Source organism: Erpetoichthys calabaricus, chromosome 4 (assembly GCF_900747795.2).
Source record: "Erpetoichthys calabaricus chromosome 4, fErpCal1.3, whole genome shotgun sequence".
Lineage (NCBI taxonomy): Eukaryota > Metazoa > Chordata > Cladistia > Polypteriformes > Polypteridae > Erpetoichthys > Erpetoichthys calabaricus.
Genome location: NC_041397.2, coordinates 223,966,581 through 223,993,820, shown reverse-complemented (window position 1 = coordinate 223,993,820; position 27,240 = coordinate 223,966,581). Strand labels below are relative to the sequence as shown.

General features: G+C 39.1%; 1 protein-coding gene across 1 annotated transcript in view; it reads right to left on the bottom strand.

The window, feature by feature from the left end:
• Positions 1–27,240, bottom strand: part of ints4 (integrator complex subunit 4) — a 55,209-nt gene that overhangs the window by 6,041 nt on the left and 21,928 nt on the right. The window contains exons 14-22 of the mRNA XM_028800365.2: positions 26,615–26,748; positions 25,177–25,334; positions 21,713–21,806; positions 21,540–21,620; positions 20,881–21,011; positions 19,571–19,630; positions 11,794–11,953; positions 9,146–9,289; positions 5,478–5,598 (exon numbers count right to left, since the gene is read on the bottom strand). Of these exons, the coding sequence (XP_028656198.1) occupies positions 5,478–5,598; positions 9,146–9,289; positions 11,794–11,953; positions 19,571–19,630; positions 20,881–21,011; positions 21,540–21,620; positions 21,713–21,806; positions 25,177–25,334; positions 26,615–26,748 (1,083 nt within the window). The remainder of the gene's footprint in view (positions 1–5,477; positions 5,599–9,145; positions 9,290–11,793; positions 11,954–19,570; positions 19,631–20,880; positions 21,012–21,539; positions 21,621–21,712; positions 21,807–25,176; positions 25,335–26,614; positions 26,749–27,240) is intronic.

The following is a 27,240-nucleotide window of genomic DNA, read 5'->3' as shown; positions in this document are numbered from 1 at the left end:
AATTCCACTCGGGGGTAAACGTTAACATTATACAAAGTTATTGTCTGTTATACCTGCATTTCTAACACTCTTTAATATTGTTTTTTTATCAATAAGTTGCTGCTGCTGGAGTATGTGAATTTCCCCTTGGGATTAATAAAGTATATCTATCCATCTATCTATCAATAAGAACTGTAACAATCAATAAGATTAGATATTTGTCACCAGTAGAACCACTGGGTTAAACTCAGAGAAACCTGAAGCCCTGTAGATGTGATGTTGACACCTCTGTGTAGGAATGTCCAAGAGCCAGCTAGTGCAGAGGAAATGAGGCTATGAGCATAATCAGCATCAGATTAGAGGGCAGTCTGTGTAATTTACTAATTTTTCATACAAAAAAACACCCCTTTTTGAATAGTGTTGTGCTTGATTGTGAGCTCGATCCATGCAAGAATCAATAAGAATAGAGAATCCACAGCTAAGAAGGTATTAGGTGCCTGGAAGTGCAAAATTCTGAAATATGTACAATTGGTATGATTGTGTTAAAGTAAAAGATAATTTTATTAAGATTTTGCAAAGCATAATATAAATTTGACAGCCTAGGAGGAGTTAGGTGAGGATGCCAACGCAAAAAAGCTCCAGCTATTAGCAAATTTATTTTACAGATATTATTTTCACTACAGTTAAATGACTACAGAGCTGTAGTCTTAACCAGAGATGTGCAAGGGTAGTCGAAAAAAGAGGTTAACCGTTGAGGGCACCAATATTCAAATACTGAAAGAACCATCTGGATATTCTGTTCATGTCACATGGCAGGGTGTCAGACAGTTCCAATGTCCATGTAACAGAAAAGTCAGGTTTGGCAGTGTTTTCAAACAGAATGCCACAGCACTGTTGTATACAGTATGTAAAATCTGCAATGCTAAACTTTTTTTCTACAATTTAGCCAGTACAATGCTCAATCATATGAAGCAAAAAATGTGCAAAACACTTATACATAGTCTTTAAATAAATATACAATCTGACAAAAATGTACAATTAAGTGTATGGGGTGTTTAAAACGCTCAATCCAATCAATACGTTAAAATCCAAACCGAAAAAGTAAAATCACTACGTTTCTTCCTTCGTGCTGTGTCTCAGTCCTCGTTAGGACCCATGGGCATCTCCTGGACACAGACCATCACATCCTTCTGATCCACCATCTCAGCTGAAACCTGCAAACCCAGAGCTGCCACCTCTTTTGGTCGCAGCAACTGCCAAAGCGCCGTGCCGCTGCTTTGGGACCCCATCCACCTGTTCCCACAGCCTCTCCCCCCCCCTTGACAACTCCACCTTTATGCTCGTCAGCTTCTAAATACACAGCAACCTCCTGGAGCCAACTCTAGTCCTTCATCCGGTTCCCCATAAACTCATCAGGTGTTTTGCTGCTGCCCAATTCTTCCTCCACTATTTCCCTTTCCCAACTCACAATCGCTTTCTTTCACTTTCTTTTATTTCCCCTTTTTCTTTCTACACTAACCAACTCCTTTTGTTGCACCCTTTGTGTTCAGCTGATGCCTCTTGACTACTGTGCAACTGCTGCCCGGCAATCATCAATTAATACTGATGAAAGTTACCATATGCGCACTTCTGCACTACCCAGAGCAGCATGGGATGTAACGCAACTAAAAAAAAATAAAATAACACTTGTCAGGACACTTTGGTTAAGTACAGTACATGTTTCAGTTCTGATGTATAATTGTTTAAATTCTCAAACAAACATGTTTTGTATAAATTAAGTACACCTCTCTATGTCTCAGATAATGTGCTCTGACCAGTGGGGAAATATTTTTTTTTTGTTTTGCTATTTTGTGGTTAACTGAATATCTGCATGTTTATTTTTATGGATATCAAAATTTATCACATTGCACATCCCTAGTTTTAACATCTTGACAGATAAATCTTGTGGCCATCTACATTGCATTGTAGTGAAATATCCAGAGCCTCTGAAAAATTAGAATGTAAATAGACTGAAGTTGACAGACTCTTATCAGACTTTATTACTTAAACTTGATCCATTCAATAAGGAGGGCACTTTCTGCAGCAAAATTAATAACATGGTGCTAAACAAAGTGGATGGGTATAAAATGGAGCTGAGCTCACAAAAATATAGGACAGAAATATAGTATAGAAAAGCACAATTTAGTAAAGCGAAGATATAGACTCACTTGTGTGCACTCATATATTAATTTTCTCAATTAAGTTAATTTCACAAATGTTGTTTGGTACAAGATGCGCTCTGATGCTTAAAATCAATCCTCTCATAAATTAACACTCTTTAAAATGTTGCTTTAATATTTGGTGTTTTATGCAATTATAAAGACTACAGTGACCAGTTCTAAAGACACTTACAAACTCTAATCATCAGCGTGACATGGAAGCAATTCACTGCAGCTCCTTAAAGAATTTCTTTTATTTTTATCTTTGCTGAGAACATACTATAAGGGTTATAAGTATTCTGATAGTTTCGACAGCACATAAAGCACAAGGGAATTTGATTTTTCACAGGGCTCTAAATTTTTTTTCTACACAGTCTATTAGAGGATTTTTCTGCTTGATGCATGCCCAGTGTAGCTGAACATGTGCGTTTTCAGTTGTTTTGGTGTGTACGGGGATACTTTTTGTAAATAATGTAAAAATGTTAGCATGGACGTAAATAATTCTCATTTAAAAACACGGTTTATAAAATGAAAACATAGTGTGGATGTAGCCTGAGAAAAGGCGTATTAACAATAGATTTAGCAACCAAGGAGATGATCTTGGAAACATACATATAGATAATACCACCAGCACAGAATGATAGATGGATGGATGGATAGAAGGCGAAGTCTGGACCACATACTATTACTGAGGTTGTTATTGCAGCCTCACTCACATCTTTAGAGTTTAATTCCCTGGCCAGATGTCTTTGTTTGTCTGTTTGTTTTTCCCGGGTATTTCAGTTCTCTCTTCCACACTGCAAAGAAATGCATTTTAGGCGACTCTAAATTGCTGTCTATAAGGTAGTGTAGGTGCCTAATGCTGCCAGGATAGACTCTAGTCCCAGCAAACCTAAAATGGATAAATAGGTGCAATAAATGAAAGGATGGATGAATAAACTCATTCCCAAATTATTTACTCAGTGAAATAATCATTTGTTTAATTAACATGAACTTAAAATAAGGCTTACTAAGCAACAAGAAATATATGCCAAATTCCTGTAGGTAACACATTGACAATTAATAAAGCCTAATAAGTTTTTTCATTTTCAGATTAGTTCACATTTGTTCTACCATCATCAAAAATGCACAGTAACTAAATATTATCAATTCCAAAATGCTTTTTAAATAAGAGGCAAAAATCACTTTCCTTCTGTCACTTTCCTGCTTCTGCTGATTTATAGGGAGTCAAAAGCAATACAGACACTATACAGTGGTGTGAAAAACTATTTGCTCCCTTCCTGATTTCTTATTCTTTTGCATGTTTGTCACACAAAATGTTTCTGATCATCAAACACATTTAACCATTAGTCAAATATAACACAAGTAAACACAAAATGCAGTTTTTAAATGATGGTTTTTATTATTTAGGGAGAAAAAAAATCCAAACCTACATGGCCCTGTGTGAAAAAGTAATTGCCCCCTTGTTAAAAAATAACCTAACTGTGGTGTATCACACCTGAGTTCAATTTCCGTAGCCACCCCCAGGCCTGATTACTGCCACACCTGTTTCAATCAAGAAATCACTTAAATAGGAGCTGCCTGACACAGAGAAGTAGACCAAAAGCACCTCAAAAGCTAGACATCATGCAAAGATCCAAAGAAATTCAGGAACAAATGAGAACAGAAGTAATTGAGATCTATCAGTCTGGTAAAGGTTATAAAGCCATTTCTAAAGCTTTGGGACTCCAGCGAACCACAGTGAGAGCCATTATCCACAAATGGCAAAAACATGGAACAGTGGTGAACCTTCCCAGGAGTGGCCGGCCGACCAAAATTACCCCAAGAGCGCAGAGACGACTCATCCGAGAGGTCACAAAAGACCCCAGGACAACGTCTAAAGAACTGCAGGCCTCACTTGCCTCAATTAAGGTCAGTGTTCACGACTCCACCATAAGAAAGAGACTGGGCAAAAACAGCCTGCATGGCAGATTTCCAAGACGCAAACCACTGTTAAGCAAAAAGAACATTAGGGCTCGTCTCAATTTTGCTAAGAAACATCTCAATGATTGCCAAGACTTTTGGGAAAATACCTTGTGGACTGATGAGACAAAAGTTGAACTTTTTGGAAGGCAAATGTCCCGTTACATCTGGTGTAAAAGGAACACAGCATTTCAGAAAAAGAACATCATACCAACAGTAAAATATGGTGGTGGTAGTGTGATGGTCTGGGGTTGTTTTGCTGCTTCAGGACCTGGAAGGCTTGCTGTGATAGATGGAACCATGAATTCTACTGTCTACCAAAAAATCCTGAAGGAGAATGTCCGGCCATCTGTTCGTCAACTCAAGCTGAAGCGATCTTGGGTGCTGCAACAGGACAATGACCCAAAACACACCAGCAAATCCACCTCTGAATGGCTGAAGAAAAACAAAATGAAGACTTTGGAGTGGCCTAGTCAAAGTCCTGACCTGAATCCAATTGAGATGCTATGGCATGACCTTAAAAAGGCGGTTCATGCTAGAAAACCCTCAAATAAAGCTGAATTACAACAATTTTGCAAAGATGAGTGGGCCAAAATTCCTCCAGAGCGCTGTAAAAGACTCATTGCAAGTTATCGCAAACGCTTGATTGCAGTTATTGCTGCTAAGGGTGGCCCAACCAGTTATTAGGTTCAGGGGGCAATTACTTTTTCACACAGGGCCATGTAGGTTTGGATTTTTTTTTCTCCCTAAATAATAAAAACCACCATTTACAAGCTGCATTTTGTGTTTACTTGTGTTATATTTGACTAATGGTTAAATGTGTTTGATGATCAGAAACATTTTGTGTGACAAACATGCAAAAGAATAAGAAATCAGGAAGGGGGCAAATAGTTTTTCACACAACTGTATATTACAAGGGAGTACCCAATACTAGAGAGGATGTCCGTTCGTATATTGCTAACACACATAACGGGGTCAATTTAAAAGAGCTGGTCTACCAAACAGCGCAACTTTAAAACAAAGGAAAAAATGTAGAGAGAACCTCAAAATCCAACAAAGTCAATGCCCTAACCAGGGACAAACCAGGGTCAAAGTGCTGTGGGTCAGCAAAGCTATCAACTGTGCCATTGTTAGTCATGCTGTGAGATTTTCATGTTGTTATTACACAAAACAGATTTCATTCCTGAAAATTAGCAAGAAAAGCAGAATTTCATTCAATTATAGGACTAAATAAGGAGTACAAAGGAATTTTTCCAACCAGTATCAGTTTTTTTCCCCCACTGTTTATAACATTAATATCCATAAGTTGATTTTGTAAGACTAGTGTTGTTCAAGTACCTGTCCAAGCTGAATGTGACAGATACACCTGAGTGATGAGTCGGTGTCTTCCTGGACCAGGGTTCCTAAAATCAGTTGGTTTTGGACGAATGGTGTGTGCATGCCCATCAGGGTAGACCACCTGTAAAAAGTACAACAAAGCATTATTAAAATTTATTTATTTATATATATAATACTTTTATACTGTATGTATTAAATTATGACAGGGCAGAAAAGACAAGGAAAGCTGGCTTTCAAGAAAATTTGAAAAGGACATAAGATGATGCAAAATTTTAATCCTGTAGCGCAGTGGTACTCCAACTCTGACAGGAACAAAAACCTCTGGCTACAGGGCATCCCCATGGCAATTTCTGGGTTAGGGTCCGTGTAGAAATTGCAAAACTATGTTGGGTAAATTTAGCAAGCATTTATGTATAGTATATTACATGCTTTCCTAAACCCAGAACAACAGAAGTGGGAGGGGGAAAAAAAAAAAAACCCTTCAAAAAGTTTCCACACTTTTATATTTTCACTGGAAATGGTGAAGGCCGGAGGACTAGTAATGGTCATAACTGAGTGTCATGTGACTTGGAAAATTGCATCGCAAAGGAAGGTGACTATGTAGAAAAGTGATGTAATTTGTTATATTATATATATATATAAATGTATATTTATTCATGGCATTTGTAGTCTGAATCACAATCTCATTGTATGGGTGGTTACCCAGCAAGTCGGCTAACATCTTCCACGGTGCCCTCTTTAAGTTGCGAGAAGCAGGTCATTGAATTTTTGAAAATAGTTTTACTGTCAAATAATGCAGAGAGTATGCGACACGTGTTTCGCCCTAATTCTGGGCTCATCAGGCGTATACACTCACTGCACTCCCTCTCTGGAATCAAACCTCGGACGTCAGCGCTACAGGCGAAGCCCCTAACGTTGCGCCACGGCGTGTGGTTCGTTCATTTGACAGCATGTAGATCGGGGTAATTACATTCATGGCATTCGTAGTCTGAATCACAATCTGATTGTGTGGGTGGTTACGTACTAGGTTATATATATATATATATATATATATATATATAAATAAAATTATATATACACATATATAATTATATATACACACACATACAGGTAAAATTATGTTACAACAAACTGCCAGGGACCTAAAAAATATTTTGTTGTAATCAGATTCTGTATTTGTCACTGTAGTGCTTTCTTTAACTTGCGTCCAGGCATTTGCAATCATTTCAATAGCTTCTTTCGTGTTAATTTTAATCTCCTCCTGAATTTTTTCTCAGCATTTCCTTGTGATGATACACTTTCAAGGTGTCGAATGATGCCCAAATCCAATGGCTGAAGCACTGCTGTGCAATTGGGTTGGAGGAACTCAACCCAAACATTATCTAAATGTGGAAGCATGTTGTAGGCAGCACAGTTATCAATCAGAAGCCAAATCATCCTTTTCTTCTTCCTCATATTCTGAGGTTTTTGAAATCTTTTGGGACCCCCCTACCCAATGGGACGACATGCCGAAGTGCGTCCCGAAGCACAATTACTGCCTCTGTGTAAGATTGTTTGTCTGTGGGGAACAACACGCTCACAGTGCTGCAGTGAAGCACAAATCTTAAAAGATCAGGGTTGCGCTATAAGTACCTGTTTTGCAACCCAAACCACGAGGCTGAGTCTCAGTACTTTAGCAAAACTAAGTTTATTCAGGATGAAACAGGACCAGCACGGTTATTTACTGTAGCGGGATCTACCCCTCTCCTATACACAGACACACCAGTCAGGCAGGGTCGTGGCCAGGTTAGTGGCCAAGTAATCCTGTTCCCTGCATTTACAATGTTCCTTGCATCACCCATCGAGATCTTTTCTGTTTGCTTCGGTGAAGAGCCACCCCAAAGCTACGAGCCTGCTGTTGCCACAGCAATGGACAAACAATTTTCCACAGACGCGTTGATCGCACTTCGGGACACTCTTCGGTGTGTTGTCCAGTTGGAGGAGGTCCCAAGAGAGTTTAGAAACCTCACATTTTCTTGAATGAGTGCTGCATTAACAGGAATGTTTCTTGAACGAGCATCACTGAACCACATAAAAACTACTTTTTCTGCATCTTCAAATTTAGCAGTTCGCATACATTTGCAACCTGAGATTTTTCTTCTTTCTTTGCTCGGTCTTTAAAGAAAGTTGACAGTGTCGATGGTGAAATTCCGAATTCACTGGCAACGTTTTTTTTTCTTTTTGCCGCAATCAAGAGCCACAAAAATATAAAGATTTTTTTTTTTCTTCTAATATGAACTGTTATCGTTTTTTCGTGTCTGCCGTTTGACAATGAGTTAAATTCCAATGGATGTTTTTCAAATGTTGACGAGCAAGAAGTAAAAGGTATCACTGAAAACCACCAAAAACAACTGCTAACTGCTCTGTGGATGATTCATTCAAGCATTTCAAGCTCACTTCATTGTAATGAAAGTATCTGCTGAATGTACTTCATAGTAACAAGATTTCTATAGACTCGTGTCATATGGGGAAACTGTCAGGACCATAAAAATACTTGTAATGAAAATTTCGTTGTAAAGATATTCGTAGTAATGGAATTTTATCTATCTAGCTATCTATCTCGCTCTCTATTTTATATATATATATATATATATATATATATATATATATACACATACAGTATATAAACAGAAATGCTTGCAGAGTTTTGACGTAAATGTGGTCTGTCACCTCATTATATTGCATAAAACATTAATGACTCTTCACCCAACAAATTTTGTGGTTGTATTTTATTTGGAATGATGCAATACCTTCCTAATGATAATCTTGAAGTACGTTTTGTGAGATGATTGCTCAGTGTCACTTAATGATAGCATTAAACTGTCAACTTTGTACTTGATACTAAAAAACTAGACAAGGCTTACCTTGAGAGTTAAACTAATTAATTGCTATTAGTTTGGACACTGTGCATCACTCATTAATATCTTCTGTACTTCTTAAGGCATGGCAGCGCAGAAGGAAAGATATCTTTATTAAAAATTAGCTCTCTACATGCTCACATGGACTTTTTCAGAAATCACCAATGTAATCTTGTATGAAATGTATCACAAAGTTAATGTTTTCAGAAGAGGCCTTTCCTTTCTAAATTCAAATTTAAAATGGCTGTCAAACAGTCTATCTTCAATTGATAAAACTTTGTAATATTTAAAATGATTTTTGCATTTTTTATTGCCAATTTTAAAAAGTAAAATAAGAAGTAGTTTATCACATGCAGATCTGCAAAAACAATCACTTGCATTGCAGATGTAATAAATGATAGCTGGTTTCCATGAACTGTATTTGGTAAAGTTGTTTAGTTATACCGTTTTTTTCTTCATTACACTAATTTTAAAAATTAACAAAATGCAAAACATATGTCCGTCACCTGTACCTTACTTACTGTAAACTGATGAACCCGTCTTTAGTGTTGTGCTTGTCTGATTTGAACTTGTATGATTTCTTCAAAGTATGTTAATATGATGTGTAATGCACAAGACTATTTTCAAATGAGGCAAATGTTCTTCTAAGTATTAAGACTCAAGAGTCAGTGTAGTAATTATTGCAAACAATATCACCTTATTTTCTAAATCAACATTACTAGTTGAAAAGTTCATTAATTGAATTAATTCCAGTGATTCCAATTCACATACCTGAACCTTCACGCTACTCTGTGGGTCTTGTACATGATCCAGTGTTGCATCAATGTCCAAGGCCACCACCAATCCTGATGTAAATCTTAGGGGATTATCTGACTCTCCAGTAGGTTCAATGATTGTTGCAGTTGCTTTGTGGATCTTAAAAAGTAACCAAAACAACAAAGGCATATTTAAAAACTTTACATTTTTTGTCTGAAAGAAAATACTGCACGTGTAATAAAAGCAATAGACACTTCCTAAAAAGTATCTCTTTTTAGATAGAGTAAAAAAAAAAAAATAATACAGTAATCCCTCCTCCATCGCGGGGGTTGCGTTCCAGAGCCACCCGCAAAATAAGAAAATCTGCGAAGTAGAAACCATATGTTTATATGGTTATTTTTATATTGTCATGCTTGGGTCACAGATTTGCGCAGAAACACAGGAGGTTGTAGAGAGACAGGAACGTTATTCAAACACTGCAAACAAACATTTGTCTCTTTTTCAAAAGTTTAAACTGTGCTCCATGACAAGACAGAGATGACAGTTCCGTTTCACAATTAAAAGAATGCAAACATATTTTCCTCTTCAAAGGAGTGCGCGTCAGGAGCAGAGTCTGTCAGAAAGACACAGGAAAGCAAACAAATCAATAGGGCTGTTTGCTTTTAAGTATGCGAAGCACCGCGGCACAAAGCTGTTGAAGGCGGCAGCTCACACCCCCTCTGTCAGGAGCAGGGAGAGAGAGAGAGAGAGAGAGAGAGAGAGAGAGAGAGAGAGAGAGAGAGAGAGAGAGAGAGACAGAGAAAAACAAAACAGTGAAAAATCAATACGTGCCCTTCGAACTTTTAAGTATGCGAAGCACTGTGCAGCATGTCGTTTCAGGAAGCAGCTGCACAAAAGATAGCAACGTGAAGATAATCTTTCAGCATTTTTAGACGAGCGTCCGTAAACAGCCCCCCTGCTCACACCCCCTACGTCAGGATCAGAGAAAGTCAGCGCAAGAGAAAGAGAAAAGTAAGCTGGGTAGCTTCTCAGCCATCTGCCAATAGCGTCCCTTGTATGAAATCAACTGGGCAAACCAACTGAGGAAGCATGTACCAGAAATTAAAAGACCCATTGTCCGCAGAAACCCGCGAAGCAGCGAAAAATCCGCGATATATATTTAAATATGCTTACATATAAAATCTGCGATGGAGTGAAGCCGCGAAAGGCGAAGCGCGATATAGCCAGGGATTACTGTACATTAATTTAAAATAAGATTAACATTTTTGTTTTGGTAGTTCATAAACCAATTCTTTAAGTACAGGCTCTTATTGAAAAAAGAGTATTTTACTACAGATTGTGACGATGCGGGTTCTGCTCCATGCTCCCATCGGCTGTTAGGGAGCCCTTGAACCCAACACCGTCGGTAATGTCACCAATGAGCTAGACAGTGAGGCAATAACAATGAGCAAGGGGATGATGTATAAAAGTGCTAAGTGCTTTTATTCAAACAAGTCAACAAAAACAAAGTGCAACAATGTTCAAAGTAAAGTGCAGTAATGCAATGTTCAATAAATAAATAATCCATTAAATGAAACGTGAAGATTAAAATCAATAAATAGAACATTCCTTTAAAACGAGGTTAAAACAATGCTGAAGGCAGTCTCTTTAAAACCAATCTAAAGCCCGGTGTCTTTTACCTGGCAGCTCTCCTGCTTCTCCCATCGGGGCCACGCAACAGGAGAGCCGTCCTTTCTGCAGCTGGCCTTCTCTCCACATGACTGATCTGGATGCTTCCCGATCGAGACTTGGCTTTAATCCCAAGGGCCAGTACGCTCACTTTGGGACTCCTACATCCAAGCCTCTCGACTACCGCTGCCTTCTTGGCCTTACGCGGCCAGTCGCCCTTCACTGGTCACCCCCGCTACTTGTTCACTCAGCGAGAGCGACCACTACTACGACTCCTGGGTGTCGGCCTAACACCCAGGCTTCCACACAGCTGCCTGCGAGCGCTTGCGCACTCATCCGCACCAGCTCTCTAGCCTTCCTGCCGCCTTTTTTCCTGCCACCCCCGTTTCCTTCTCCTTTCTCTTTTTGTTCTTTCTTTTTTCCTTCTTCTAACCGTCTCGGGCTTCTCTATATATGCGGAGAGGACATGGCAGCTGCAGCCCATTAGCCACAGGAACAATCACGGATGTGGGCAGTCTCTCACCTGTGCACTTTGGTGAGAAACGCTCACACCTCAGGTCGCCCTGCGGCTCACTACAGTTACCACGCCCCCTCGCTAAGCCGCGAGCGTGGGGATTTATTGAAAAGAAAACGGCCATTGTTGGAAGAGCTGTGGACCCATAACACCACACAGACCTTCAATCTTCATGTTTTTAAATATATTTTGAACCATCACAAATGAATTCTCAAGGAGCAGTGCAATGAACTGTGCTGAAGAGCAACATGGTGTGCCTGCATTTGAGGCACAGATAGGACCAAGCCATTTTGAGCTGGCCTTGGAGATTATTCTCCAAATACAGTTTATGACTATTTTCACTACAGCTTGTTCCCCTCCACAACTTAATGAGGTTATACTCTGCTATTTAGTCATTTCGGGCTTGTTTTGACCACTGGTACCACTTTCATTCTTGACTGTTGATCAGTTTTAGATCATATCTGTAGTGCAGTAAACATACCTGCTCTGGAAGCTTCAGATGAAGGAATCCACTTTGTCTCAGGGTAGTCTGTAGAATTTTGACCAAATCCATGGGGTTGCAAGTAACAAGTCGTGGCATCAATTCAAGGAGCTTTTCAACAAAGCTTTCCTGAAAGTGAGGAAGCTCTGTAGAGAAACACCTAGGATTTCAAAAACATTTATAAAACCACAAAGGTAATGAACTGAACAAACGAATGACCTCAAAAAATATACAGTGTTTTAATAAATTAACATTTAAAATACACATAATTACAAAACAATTTTAGAATATCATATACAGTGATCCCCCGCTATATCACGATTCAGCTATCGCGCCCCTGCTACATCGCGGATTTATTATTATTATTATCATTAGGAGGCTCTGCCCTCTGCTCACTTCACTCACCCACCCCCGGGTTTGGTTTACTGGATATACAATTTAAAGAGATTGTTATTTTCATTGGAATTGTTACATATGCATTATTTTCATTTTTACTTTAAAACTTTTGTAAAAACAATATTTGTCCTTTATTTCCTGCCCCGGGCGTGGTTAAATCTCTTTCTCGCAGGACTTATAATGCTGCTCGCATTGTGAAGGGGGGGTCTGAACACATGCTAAAGAGATGCGAACGGTTCAGCTGGTGTCTTGCTGCTGCTCCTGGCCAGCTGTGTGTTGTGCTTGTCACACTTTGCGTCAATCACTTAAAAGCCTGTACAGCAGCTGTCATTTTGTCAATTTGTGTCTCTGCCACTAGCGTTCTGAAGGAGGACAAGGAGGATGTCAGTGAACTTGTTTTAAATTGTTTGTAAGTAGGGCATGACGTGCAAAAGTCACCGTCTCACGGGTTTTGCTTCCTAAGGTTGTAATGTCTAGTCTTGCGTATCGTCAAAGTGTCTCTCCAAGATGATCTGGTCTCAATCACTTTGCTCATCTCTCCCGCTCACGTTGTGAAAGGGGGGGGGGGCTGGGGGGCTTGGGGGTTTAACGCACCCTAAGGAGCAGTGGACGGATCAGCTACTGACTTTGTGCTGCTTCTGCTTGTCGCTCTGCACATTGATCATTTAAAAGCCTGTACAGGGGAGTTGGTTTCGTCCGTTTATAGGAGATGGACGTCTGAAGCAGAGCTCCGCTAGCAGCGGCTTTATTTTCCCACGTATTTCATATTATTTAGAGGTGTCCTGTATTTAACCCGACCAAGGAACTTCCACTACAATATACAAGCATGAGTAACAAGAAGAAAAGTCAGAAAGAACCAGAAAAGAAACTTAAAGCTGTATCAAAGTCTGGACAGACTTCCGGCCTGAGTGCAAGTGTAAGGTATGGCCTCACGGAGACTGACCTGGAACAGGCAGACGAGTGCGCAGAATTCCTGGGACCCCGCTCCATTGTATCGTCTCCAGTCGAGAGTGAAAATGGGAGCGAAGGTGCAAGTGATACAGGTCGTGATGGATCGCTGATTTCTGAGGTTCATTCGAGACTAGAAAGGGCTCTGCAGGACGTGCTCTCATCTACTCATCGCGAGCCCGCAGCGCCTGCTGTAACAGGGGCTGCATTTCCACTCGCGGAGCACGAAAGCCGAAGCGAACTGTCCGAATTGAAAGCTGAACTGAAAGAGATGATCGCTACACTGGCCGCTGCCATGGTTAAGGCCATGAATGAGCTTAAGAAAGATAACACGAATGATCTTAAGAAGGTGGCCATTGAGCTCAAGAAGGATAGCAAAGATAAGGAAACGCGTCTATTTAAACGTTTTGACGTGAACTTTAAAGGCATGTTGGAGAAATTAGTGGAACACATTGAAGAAACTAATTCCAAACTGAAAAGGCTTGATGACCATATTAATGACGTTTCAGATCAGCTGGAAGACGTTAAGCAGGGACTCACGGCTCGAGTGGAAACAGCGGAACAACTGGCGTCTAACGCCGATGAAAAAGCCACAGCTGCGAACTCGGAATGCAAAAAACTTGGAGACAGACTTGCAGCCCTGGAGGATGGGTGCGGAAGAAATAATATAAGAATTGAGGGTATACCTGAGAAACGAGAAAGCTCAAGCCCAGTGAAATTTGCAGTAGAATTACTGTCTAAAATAATTGGAGATGACTTTAAACTCGACATTGAGATAGCCACGGCTTATCGCACAAAGATACCAAGCGCCTTTAAACCTAGGTCTTTTATTGTCCGCTTCGAGCGACTACGATGTAAGCTTGATGTGATGGCACTTCTCAGACACAAGCAAGAGATTATATTCAAAAATAATCTTATTCGTATTTTTCCCGACTTCTCACCATCAACAGCTGCAAAACGCAGATCCTACATCGATATTAAAAGGATGCTACGGAAAGCCGATATCAAATACAGCCTCTTGTATCCCGCCAAACTGAAAGTGGAAGTTCAAGATCGACATTATATTTTCTTCAGCAAAGAAGAAGCTGAAAAAGAACTAAAGAAGCTGTTTCCGACACTTTTTTGAAAGTTAATAAGGAGCCATATTCTATCAAGGCACGGGAAGGACCTATGATCTGCTCTCTGGATCCATGTTTAAAGAGACTGGTATTATAATTATACATCCCTTTTTTTTTTTTTTTCTTCTTTTTTTTCTTTTTTTATCTGGACTTTATATGTTTATGTTTTAATCAGAGTTATAGAGTTATAGACGTGAGTGTGAAAATGTGGAAGTAATTAAAGTAGGATTCGTTTTTTTTTTTTTTTTATTTTACTATACCTTAAAGTAGACTGTTTAACTTCATACCCTTGGTTTACTGCTTGTTCTACTATTTATACAATTACCATTATACTATTACAGTAGGAATTACCAGGTTTATCCTAGACTAGTTTTTAAAATCATTCCCAGGGTTGTTTCTTTTTTTTTTTTTTTTTTTTTTAATCTTAATATCTTAACTTAAAAGCGCTGAAGATTATTTCAAGCTTAAATATTGTTAATGAGAACATTTTCGGCAGATAGTATTAAGAATTTAACTGCAAAAGATATCTCTGTTTTAATTCTGTAACGCCGCTGCAGGGTGGGGTTTGTTTTGTTTTGGACGTGCTCTGTCTCTTCGTATGTCAGAGGACTGGAACATCGCGAAGTGGGATCTAGCCTCATGTGGGGAGGCAAAATGGGGGGGGTGGGGGGATAAAGGGGGGAGAGAAGGAGAGCAGGTTATATCTAATCTATTCTTGTAATTCTTATAATTATAAATATCAATGCCACAACAGGCTAAAATGCAATAACTCATGGGGAATCTTGAAACTAAGATTAAAACTGCCATATTACCAATTAAAACTATAAATGACATTAAAAACTCAGAATCAATGTCTCCATGATGGGACAGTTAACTTTGTGAGCTGGAATGTTAAAGGCCTGAATCACGAATTAAAGAGAAAGAAAGTATGCACTCACCTAACAGGCTTAAACGCTAAAATAGTATTTCTACAGGAGACACACTTACAAACCAAGGATCAGTTCAGATTACAAAAAGACTGGACTGGCCAAATGTTCCATTCTAGCTTTGTAAAGAAAACTAGAGGGGTGGGAATTCTCATACATAGAACAGTTCCATTTGTAGCATCAGATGTAGTGTCGGACCCTGAAGGGAGATATGTGATGGTCATGGGCAACTTATATAACAGTAAAATGATTTTGATAAATGTTTATGCACCCAATGTTGATGATAAGGAATTCATGCAAAATCTATTTGCATCCATTCCCAATGTGAACACTCATAAAATTATAATGGCTGGGGACTTTAATTGTGTTTTAAATCCACTCTTAGATAGGACTCCTGGGACAGGGGGGACGACATCTAATAATGAAAAGATAATTATACAGTTTTTGAATGATCACAACTTATCAGACCCCTGGAGGTTTCTTAACCCAAACTCAAGAACATATTCGTTCTACTCACCAGTGCATTATAGCTACTCAAGAATTGATTATTTTTTATAGATAATAATTTCCTGCCTACAATTAAATCATGCAAATATGACACAATTGTTATCTCTGACCATGCCCCTCTAGTCTTGGAGCTAAAATCATTAAGCCCCTCACACTCACCTCGCAGATGGCGTCTTAACCCTCTTTTATTGGCAGACGAGAACTGCACAGAATTTATATCCAAACAAATCAGCTTCTTCCTAGAGACAAACACGTCCACAGAGGTTTCTGCAAGAACACTCTGGGAAACTCTAAAGGCCTTCTTAAGAGGGCAGATTATTTCATATCTTTCCCACAGAAATAAATTAGAAACCAAGAAAGTGTCAGAGCTAAGAAATGAAATTACTAGAATAGATGAAGAACAAGCCAGGCGTCCAAGTGAAGCTCTTCACAGGAAAAGGCAGGCCCTGCATACAGAACTTAACATCTTAACAACTAAAGAAACTGAACAATTTATTTATAACTCTAGACAGCATTACTATGAACACGGAGAAAAAGCTAATAAGCTTTTAGCTCAACAAATTCATAAACAAGAAGTTCACAATGCAATACCAGTAATCACCAACAAGAATGGAGAAGAAATCATCGACCATAATAAAATAATGCACACATTTAGAGATTACTATAAGTCTTTATATTCCACTGAGCCCAAAGAAGACAACACGCAATCTAATGCATTTCTGGATAATTCACAAATACCACAAATAGATGCTTTAAGTGCTGAGGAACTGGATAAACCTCTAACGCTAACAGAATTACTAGACGCTATAAAGTCACTACAAAGCGGGAAATCATCAGGCCCTGATGGTTACCCCGTAGAGTTTTATAAGAAATTCTCCACTCAGCTAGCTCCACTCTTATTGGCAACATTTACAGAAGCTAGAGACAACCAAATACTACCTCAAACATTTCGACAAGCATTAATCACCGTCTTTCCTAAACAAAATAAGGACTTGTTACAATGTGCATCATATAGACCAATTTCACTCCTGAATAATGATGTTAAGATACTCTCAAAAATCCTAGCTAGAAGGATGGAGAAAGTGCTGCCCTCGGTAATATCACAAGATCAAACTGGATTTATTAAAGGCCGACACCTATCTTCAAATCTCCGACGCTTGTTTAATGTTATATATTCACCAGCAAAATCAAACACCCCAGAGATATTACTATCATTAGACGCAGAAAAGGCATTTGACATGATCGAATGGAATTACCTTTTCACTGCATTGGAGAAATTTGGGTTTGGCCCGAATATTTGTGCTTGGATCAAACTACTGTATACCAATCCAGAAGCTTCAGTTTGTATTAATAACATTTGCTCAGACTACTTTAAACTAGAACGTGGTACCAGACAAGGATGTCCCTGTTGTTTGCAATCGCTATTGAACCACTGGCGGTTCACTGCCGAAATTCTTATCAGATAAAGGGGATTGTCAGAGAAGGGCTGGAACAGAAAATTTCTCTATATGCAGATGATATGGTCTTATATATATCAGACCCAGAAAACACTGTCCCCGCTGTTTTAACAGCACTAACAGAATTTCAAAAGATATCTGGTCTTAGAATTAATCTGAATAAAAGTATACTCTTTCCAGTGAATTCACAAGCATATAATATTAGATTAGACACTCTACCTTTTACCATAGCAGATCAGTTTAAATACCTAGGGGTAAATATCACAAGTAAACATAAAGCTCTTTATCAACAACATTTTGGCGTCTGTATGGAAAAAATTAAGCAAGACTTGCATAGATGGTCAACCCTTCATCTCACTCTAGCCGGAAGAATTAACATTGTTAAGATGAATATCCTTCCTAAACTTCTCTTTTTATTTCAAAACATTTCAATATATATCAATAAATCGTTTTTTAAACAGTTAGATTCAATAATAACCTCATTCATTTGGAACTCAAAACACCCACATATCCGAAGAGAGACCCTACAAAGACCTCAGGCAGAAGGTGGCATGGCTTTACCTAATTTTCAGTTTTATTACTGGGCAGCAAACATACAAGCCATAAAAACCTGGACACAAATAAATGCACATACACAGGCTTGGTCTGCAATAGAAGTAAAATCCTGTAGTACTTCTTTATATTCCCTGCTCTGCTCTCCAATAAATGAAAGTTATCGCAAATATACTAATAACCCAATTGTGCTTTACTCACTCAGAATATGGAACCAAATTAGGAAGCATTTTAAGATGGAAAATCTTTTATCAGTGGCACCTCTGCAAGAGAACCACCTCTTTCAACCTTCGCAAGTATATCCACTTTTTAATACCTGGAAAGGTTTTGGGATTAAAATGCTCAGAGATCTTTTTATATAGACAACATATTTACATCTTTTGAACAATTACTTTCAAAATTTAACCTCCCAGCTACACATTTCTTTTACTATCTTCAAATTAGAAATTTTGTTAAACAGAAACTGCCCGATTTCCCCCACCTTGCACCCTCCACAATGCTGGAAAAAATACTGCTCAATTTCGAGGAAACAAACACTATTTCCGCAATATATAAAATCTTATTAGAGTCCCTACCTTTCAAAGATCCAAGAGGACATTGGGAAGAAGATCTCTTAATCAATATATCAGAAAAGGAGTGGAAGGTAGCAAAGCAGAGAATTCACTCGAGTTCTATATGCGCAAAGCATAGAATTATTCAACTAAAAATTATATATCGAGCTCATCTGTCTCGCTTAAAACTGTCCAAAATGTTTCCAGGCCAGGATCCAACCTGCGAGCGCTGCAACCAAGCTCCTGCCTCACTGGGTCACATGTTCTGGGCCTGCACCAAACTAACATCATTTTGGACAAAAATTTTTAAGTGCCTCTCAGACAGCCTTAGTATCACAATCCCTCCTAACCCACTAACAGCTGTGTTCGGTGTTCTTCCAGATGGACTTGAATTGGAGAAGGACAAGCAAACGGTGATTGCATTCACTACACTTTTGGCACGCAGACTTATTTTGTTAAATTGGAAGAATCCTAATTCTCCTCTTATAAGTCAGTGGGAAACCGATGTTTTATATTATTTGAAATTGGAAAAAATCTAATTCTCAGTTAGAGGATCTGTACAAAATTTTTTTCAAAACATGGCAGGATTTAATCAATATTATTTTAGAATAAGAGAAATAACTATTATTGCATTTAACTCCCTTCTCCATCTCTTATTTATATAGATATTTACTTCTCCCCTTCTTTTGTTTAATGTTTCCTTATTAAAAAGCCTAAAGCAATTTTCCTTTAGCTAAGCTCTCCTTCTCAGGGGTGGGGTTTGATTAGTCTTCAAATCTGTTGGGTTATAAATTGATCTGTTTGTATGGAATGATTACAATGAAAATTAATAAAATAAAAATACTAAAAAAAAAATAAAAGCCTGTACAGCAGCTGTCCTTCTGTCTCACTGCGTTGTCTTATGTGACGTTAAAATGTCTCTCGCGGGATGTCAAATTGTCTTCTGAGAAGATCGAGCTTCGTCTCTCTGCCAAGATTTTTTTTTTATATAATAGAGAGACATTACTCATATCCTTAGCCCGACATCCACATATCATATGTGTTTACAAAGTGTGTTTTAATAAGTTTCATGTGTTTAAAGCGTGTGGGAGGGGTATTTTAAGGCTTAAACTAAAAAAAAAAATGTTTATTTATATGGTCTTTCTATATCGCAGATTTTCACCTATTGCTGATGAATCTGGAACGTAACTTCCGCGTTAGGCGGGGGAAAACTGTATTCAGTTCCTGATAGAGTAATGCATGCAATCTATAAAATATTTCAACTGTCTGCTGTAACTAATTACTCCAACAAAAAATGCAAAGTATTTACAGAATTCAGATACCTCTGAAATGCATCGACATCTTGGAGAAACTTTTCACAAATATTCAAAAGTGGCTCAACTCTACAAACAAAAATGATTATTATCAGAAAAAGCATCAATTATTTGGCTTAAAAGGTAATCAAGGCAATGGACAGGAAAAAAAAATCAAGATATACTGGTTTGCTACCTAGTGTAAATTACAAAGATACTGTAGTTTAAAGCAAAAATAAAGAGTATAATTCAAAAAACAAACCAATAAACTTGAAATGTCACACACAAACAAATTAAGACAGAAAGTGTCACATTTAAATTTTTTGACTGCCTCTTATTCTTGTTAGTAATCTTCATAAACAAATTAAAAAAAAAAACTCCTGTTTTCAAGGTGTATTTAAATAACAGTATTTCTGTCAGGCACAGGGAAAAATATAATGAAAAATACACATATGTATCATATTAGTTTACAAAATTACCAAACTGATTTAAATCATGTTTGTTAGCAACACGAAATTCTCCATGATAAACATATAAATTCTTCAAATCTGTTTTCACTGTATTTAATGTTAGGCTCCAAGCTTTATGTTTTCTGACTACAAAGACAGATTTACCTGTTAATTAGAGCCATTTAAACATAAATGGAAAGTCTGTTGGTATGAGAGGTGTTTGGGAAGTAAAAATGTTTTTTTTCTACAGCTTTTGACATATTGCAGTTGCCACAATAACATAATTATGAAAAATTTATTATTTTTTTTATATTGCAGAGATAGGTACTCTGATTTTTAATTTAAAGGATATGCTGCATAAAACTTCCAAAGAAAGCAAAGATTATACAGGATAATGTAAAATGTTTGACAACTACTTTGGCATCAGTGGATTTATATTGTTTTAAAGCCCTGTAAATGTTTTCCTAGAGTAGTTTTATCTCCCTATTAAGGGAGTATAATTTTGCATAAAGTCAAATAGGAATTTTTTTTATACATGAAGATTCCATATTTGTTTTAATAAAACACAGTTTTCAAAAAATAAACAAGTAGAGTCTACACTGGTAGCACTGGGTACAAAGCAAGAACTAACCTGGACAGACTGCTAGAGTAACATGAAGACTGCTGATATAGTTGTTTGCATTAAGCTTGTTCTTTTTAAAACAGTATTATTGACTGTGTTTTATGTGCTTTTCTTTATACAGTGCCTTTCACAAGGCTTCAATAAGCAACCATGAAAGCATTATTGACCTAGAACACAGAGTTCTTCACATAATCAGTGCCTAGATAGCTTCTTATAAGTTAAACAATGTTTCAAAATTGATACAAAAAAAACAAAACACTGCAGCTTACCCCCGGCTAGTGCGTGCACTAAGGACAAGTTGAAGTGCTTTAGCCTGTAGTCTCACATGGTGAATAATGGCCACCTGTCGGTTCTCAAGGCCACTATAAAGAAACTCCAGCTTGTAAGTTTCCTCCAAAATCTGACAGAAAGAGTTTCACAATGTTTGTTTTGCTAAACATAAAAGCAAACTAGAAGTTCATCCAATTAAAGCTACTATGCCTTAAAAAAAAGTTACAATTTCAGTTTTGGAAAAAAAAAAAAGGCACACTGCTCTGATGTTTCCTTGTATAGTGAAGTACAGTACATTAGTATACAGTTAGATTATTGAGGCTTTCTATAAAACCTTTTGTACAGGTTTTGTACAGCTTGGTGTCAGTGACACAATGTTACACTGGCAGGGACTGTGGCATTTGTCAGTGTAGAGAAAACAGTAATAATAAGCAAATCCTTAAAAAAAAGACCATGCTGAAGACTGGAGTCAAAATTCATGTTCCGCATAGGTAATAATCTCAAGCACAGCCAAAGTTCTTTGGCGTACCAGTCATTATAAAGTTCTTAATCTCATTAAAAAAATCTGTGAAACCCCATGGAGGAAAAAAGAAAAAAGGCTGAGTCTTGTTGCAGAAGCAAACAATTCACATAATAATTTCAGTAACTTTTTCCTTACTTGCTGAACCACAGCAGAGGCCATTGCATTCTGTTTTACATATAATGGGGCAGAAATGTTCCACAACTTCTCCTGTAGGCCCTACATATGATACAAGGTAGAAGATTTTAATTATTTTGTGAATCTTCTTTCATGGCGGTCGCATTAATTTATTATTTCTTTGCGCTACTTACCTTCATAAGCAATAGCTGACAGTGAAGATATGTAGCAGAGAAGTCAGACGCTCCCGCAAGCTCTGGCTGGAGCTCTCCAAGCCTCTTCAGGTCCCTGTAAATATTTATGAATATTACCAAACAATATTTAAAGAATACACACGATAGTGCGATTGCCTGTGCTGCTGCTTCGCAGCTCAAAAGTCCAGGGGTTGAATCCTTATCCAGCAAAGTCTGGATGACCTTTGCATGTTTTGAGTCGGCAGGGTATGGGTATGACGTTAAACTGCATTCGGCCCTGCAAGCGGTCCTCCAACTTGCTGGGAAATCATGGGGGTTGGTGGCAGAATTGGCACTACAGCCACCGTAAAAAAAAAAAAAAAAAAAAAACTCACACAGCTCTGAGATGACAGACCGGACTCCCTTCTGCTCTCCGTAGAACTAGCTCTGCTGCAGCTACCCATATGAAGGCTGCTCACATTATAAAGGGTATTGGGGAAAGCCCTTGGAAGCCCCATCCCCAGAAGAGTAAAAATCGTTGGAGAGCCAATGGGGTCAGGATTGTTGGGGATCAGAACTGGTGTGGTGCTGAGGCATCGCCTGCTGCACTGAAGCACTTGAGTTTCAACTTGAGGCGGCCCTTCAGGTTAGGCGGGTCGAACGTCTTGTTTCTTTGGCATGATGATCATCTTCCTCTGCTGTCGAATAAACTTTGCAAACTCTGCATTTCTGTGTCAGCACTCTCTGAGGTGCACAGACCTGGGTGCTGCAAATTGTTGGATCCTGGTTCCAGCGCCCTGAGCCGCATCATTGAAATTGGTACTCCAATGCTGGTGGTACGATGAAGGAGATTGATTACATCCTCGTGTGCAGAAGCTGGAGGCTCTTACAAAACTGCAGGGTCTACACAAGTGCCTAGTTTGTGAATTCAGACCACAGACTTCTTGTTGCTACTCTGAAGATCCAGTAGGTTACCAAGTACTAGGTAAATGAGGCTGGACCTAGCCCTACTCTAAGATCAGGGTGTTTCTGACAAGTCTGCACGCAATTTGTGTGAGGAACTTACTGATTTGGGTGCGACTGCCAATCCTAATTTGAAGTGGGAGACCTTATGTGACAAGACCCTGAAGGTTGCTGAGGGTTGTGTTGGTATTACTGGTGTTCCCTGAATGAGGTGTTTCATCTCGCAGAGCACTCTGGATATCATTGAGAGGAATCGCAGTGCATAGATGGCAACTCTGATCTGTACCGGGAACTGAGAAGGATGGCTGTGATATCCCTGAAGGCAGATGAGGTGGCGTTTGTAAGAGGAATCTGTGAGCAAGTGACACACCATCTATTGCCTAGTGACCCATGTCCTGCTTACAGAGGAATCAAAGCATTACACACATCCGAATCTGTTCCTCGGAGAGGTGCAGTCAGGGCAGCTGATGGAACGGTCCACGGTTCTTGAGGCTGATCCTCCAATTAGCTGTGAACCACCCAATCTCACTGAGATTGCACAGGTGGTGAAACAGTGGAGGGTAGGGAAGGCTGCAGGGATCTGTGATATCTGGAGTGAACTTCTCCAGGCTGGTGGTAAGGCTGTCCTTCTGGCATTGCAAGCAATATTTGCTTCCATTTGAGAGACAGGCATCATCCCAACTGACTGGAAAACGGGACTTATCGTCTATCTGGAAAGGTGATCGCCTGGATTGTGGCAACTACAGGGGAATAACAGTGCTCTCTGTGCTGGGTAAAGTTCTTCCTAGGGTCATCCTCAATAGGATCCATGATCACTTGCTCACCTAGCAGTGACCAAAGCAGTGTGGTTTTACGTCCAAGAGGTTTACCATCAACCGCATCCTGACGGTTCTCATGGAGTCCAAACCTGAATATCAGCAGTTTCTTTGCAGCCTTTGCAGATTTTCATGAGGTGTTCAACTCTGTTGATCGAGCTGCCCCTGTGGGACATCCCGAGTCTTCACAGGATCCCCTCAAGGTTGCTGGATATTATGGTTGGTCTGTACACAGGTACTGTGAGTGCTGTGCAGAGTGGAGGCAGAACCTCTATGTATTTCCCCAGTTGATTCTGGGGTTCAACAGGGCTGTGTTCTTGCTCCTACTCTCTTCAATGCTTGCACGGAGTAGGTGTTGGGCAAGGTCGTTGGGGTATGTGTTGGTGACGAAAGACTCACTGATCATGACTTTGCCGAAGATGCTGTGATCTTCGCGCAGTCAAAAGAGGCTCTGATTGGGGCCCCCGAAAGACTGAGCAAGGAGTCAGAGTGTCTGGGCTTGCAAGTCTCCTGGATAAAAACCAAGGTCTAGGCCTTAAATGATCTCTTGGACACAGCCATCAGCAGTGTGGCTGTCTGCAGAGAGAGTGTTGACTTATCGAGGCTTACTTACCTTCCTGTGGAGTCAGTAGACGGACTGGGAGACCACTGTGAGGTCATGTCACTGGAAAGGGGTGTGTGGCACTCCCAATATGCAAAAGGACTATGGTCCAAATCTTTAGAGTCCTGGTGTTTCCTGTCTTGCTATATGGTTGCAAGACATGGACGCTATCCAGGGACCTGACACGAAAACTGGACTCCTTTGGTACTGTGTCTCTTCTGTGAATCCTTGGGTACTGCAGGTCTGACTTTGTGTCGAATGAGCGATTTGCTCATGGAGTCCCGAATGAGGCACATTACCTGCATTGTGAGGGAGCGTCAGTTATGGCACTACAGCCATGTGACGCGATTCCTTGAAAATGATCCGGCTTGCAGGATCCTCAGTGCAGAGGACCCGAGTGGATGCACCAGGCCAAGGGGACGCCCATGTAACATCTGGCTGTGGCAGATAAGAGAGTCATTTCCGGAGGGTAAGAATGGACCGCATGTCTGCCCGGGGGGTTGTCAACCAGGATCCCGAGCTGTTTTGTCATGGGTGTGGCTATGCACTGTACCAGTGCGTGCTCCCCAACCTGACCTGACCTGATGCTGTTTTTGTTCAGATTACTTTGACCTCTCTCCCACTTTCCAAAAAATGAAGTTTAGGTTAACTAGTGACTGCAAAATAGCCCCATGTAAGTGAGTATGCTTGGCAATGGACTGGTGTCCTGTCCAGGTTTGGGTCCAGCCTTGTGACTGATGTTGCCACAACCATGACCTGGATTACGAAGGTCTTGTGTATCTTGTGTATATAGATTAATTATAGTCTCGATAGCCAAGAATAATGTGTCAGTTAGTACAATTTTGCCTCATAGTACATGGTCCTCTTTTGTTTCTAACTTATATTTGCCTATTTCTCCCACAGTGTGAACTGTCTCCTCTTTACTGCTCACAGTAACCGTGATTATGTTTGCATACATCCCACAAATGACAAACAGGTTAATACCTTTTTAGGATGTTATAATCAAGACTGGATTTTTAACCAACAGTTAAATTCAAGATTTTGTGTTCTGCAAACCTTCATCTTAATTTAAGTGCTCTTAATACTGAAACTGGTTTATTCCTTACCGGATAGTGAAGTCAAGGAGCTCCAGGGTTCCCTGTGCTTCAAGGTGCTGGATAATATAAACTCTCTCCAAACTTTGCTGGAGAAACTGCTGAGAGGATTCTTCACTGGAGGCTACACTTTCTAGATCTGATACACAAGTTAACTTCCTGCCAGGCAGCTAAACAAAGAATAACACAACGTTATGAATAAAGAGAAAAATGACAGATTTTACAACCAAAAAATTTAAAAAAAATTAAGATGGAATTGATATTTTTGAATAATATTCATCATATACCATAAACAGATTATTGTGTCAGGTCTTAAAGAAAAAGCACAATTGCTTCTAATTATAAATATGAAAAACTCATTTAATCCAAAAATCAATTAAAATTTTATATACATAGTAACAATCCAAAGTAGCATTTCGGCCAAAGTTTTTCATGGCTCATCCTTTTTTCAGTTCACATTGTAAAAAGTTTACTTCTTGTTTTCTACTGTCTGACTTGTCATAAAAGCTTATATACAGTACTAAGCACTGTAATAGGTGAAATGCTCTCTCTCTCTCTCTCTCTCAAAGTTTGAAGATTCTCTCATTTGGCTTCAGCTTCTTCAAATGAAAAAAAAAATGGTCCTAAATATAAATTTCATTCAAGATATATTTAATGGAAAATGCATTTTTTTTTTTTAAAGATTGGATATTGGGATATTTCTGAAATAATGACGGTCAAAGCTCATCTAGCTATATTACTGATGTATCTTGTAATAGAAGGCAGGGATGGACTGGCTACCCAAATGGAATGGACGGACTTTTGCCTGGATGGAAGGCCTATATAACAAAAGGATTGGGGAGACCATCTATCAAGGCAAGATACTCTACCAGTGTACTAGGTGGCAGCCTTCCTTCCTAACCCTAACCCTGTTGTCAATCTGAATGTTGTATTCCATTTGAGAAGCCCTGCAGTTTTCCATGGGTGACACCAGTGGGGGCTGCAGAGAGCAGAGCCGGTATCCCTATTTTTTTGTTTCTGGCTAAGGGTTCCACCTAACCCAGAAGTACTTCCTCTGTGCAATGTTGTGACAGCAGAAGTGCTGTCGGGTCTGACATAGAGGATGGATAAAGCTCATCATGGATGAGAAAGAAAGAAAAGCAATGTGAAGAATTAATATTGTATCGTTAAACAAAAAGCCTGTTTAATGTACTTAAATAAAATAAAAAATAATAAAAATAAGTCTTCTGAACCTGAGACTTCTGTGCCATGTAGTTGTGTCTAGGGTTTGAGATGCTCCCTTGCTGGCCAAAATCTCTAATAGTTGCATTTAGAAAGCAAGATTTTAATTGAATTGTAATTAAATAGAAATTAAATAAGAATGTCCAGTTAAAAATGTTATACCACATTGGCAGTTCTTACACTTAAACAAACAGTCTACTACATTTTGGCACCATATTTTATTTCTTACCCTTAGAGGAGGAACAAGGTGTGACAGACTGTCTCTTAAATAGGCATAATGCCTAAATGTATGATCAGAGAAAAGGGCAGACATCGTAGGGCATGACTTGGCAGCATTGAATACCAGGACTAGAACGGCTATGTCTGAAACATAGGTGTCAAGGCAAGTATAAAACATTGAAAGCATTATAATGTTTTTCTGAAAGTAAAAGGTCATGATTGACTATAAAATTAAAGCAAATCAAGAATTTTTTATGGGAGATGGACATCTGAGACGGAACTCCGTTAGCAGCAGTGGTATTTATCCTTTTTTTTTTTTTTTTTAAATAAATCATCCCGAGGTATCCTGTATTTACTCAACCCAAGGGGTTTCAATTAAAGTATATGTAAGCATATATAAGAATGGGTGACAGAAAAAAGTCTCAGAAAGAAACGTAAAAGACCGCTAAAGCTTCATCCAAGCCTAAACAGGCCTCAAGTTCAAGCTCAAGGTACGGCCTACCAGAGACTGACCTGGAACAGATAGGTGAAAGCAGAGATTTCCTGGGACCTGACACTGCTGCATTATCTTCAGCCAAGAGCAAAAGTGGGAGCGAAAGTACAAGTGAGTCGGGCCAGGAGTACTCACTGAATTCA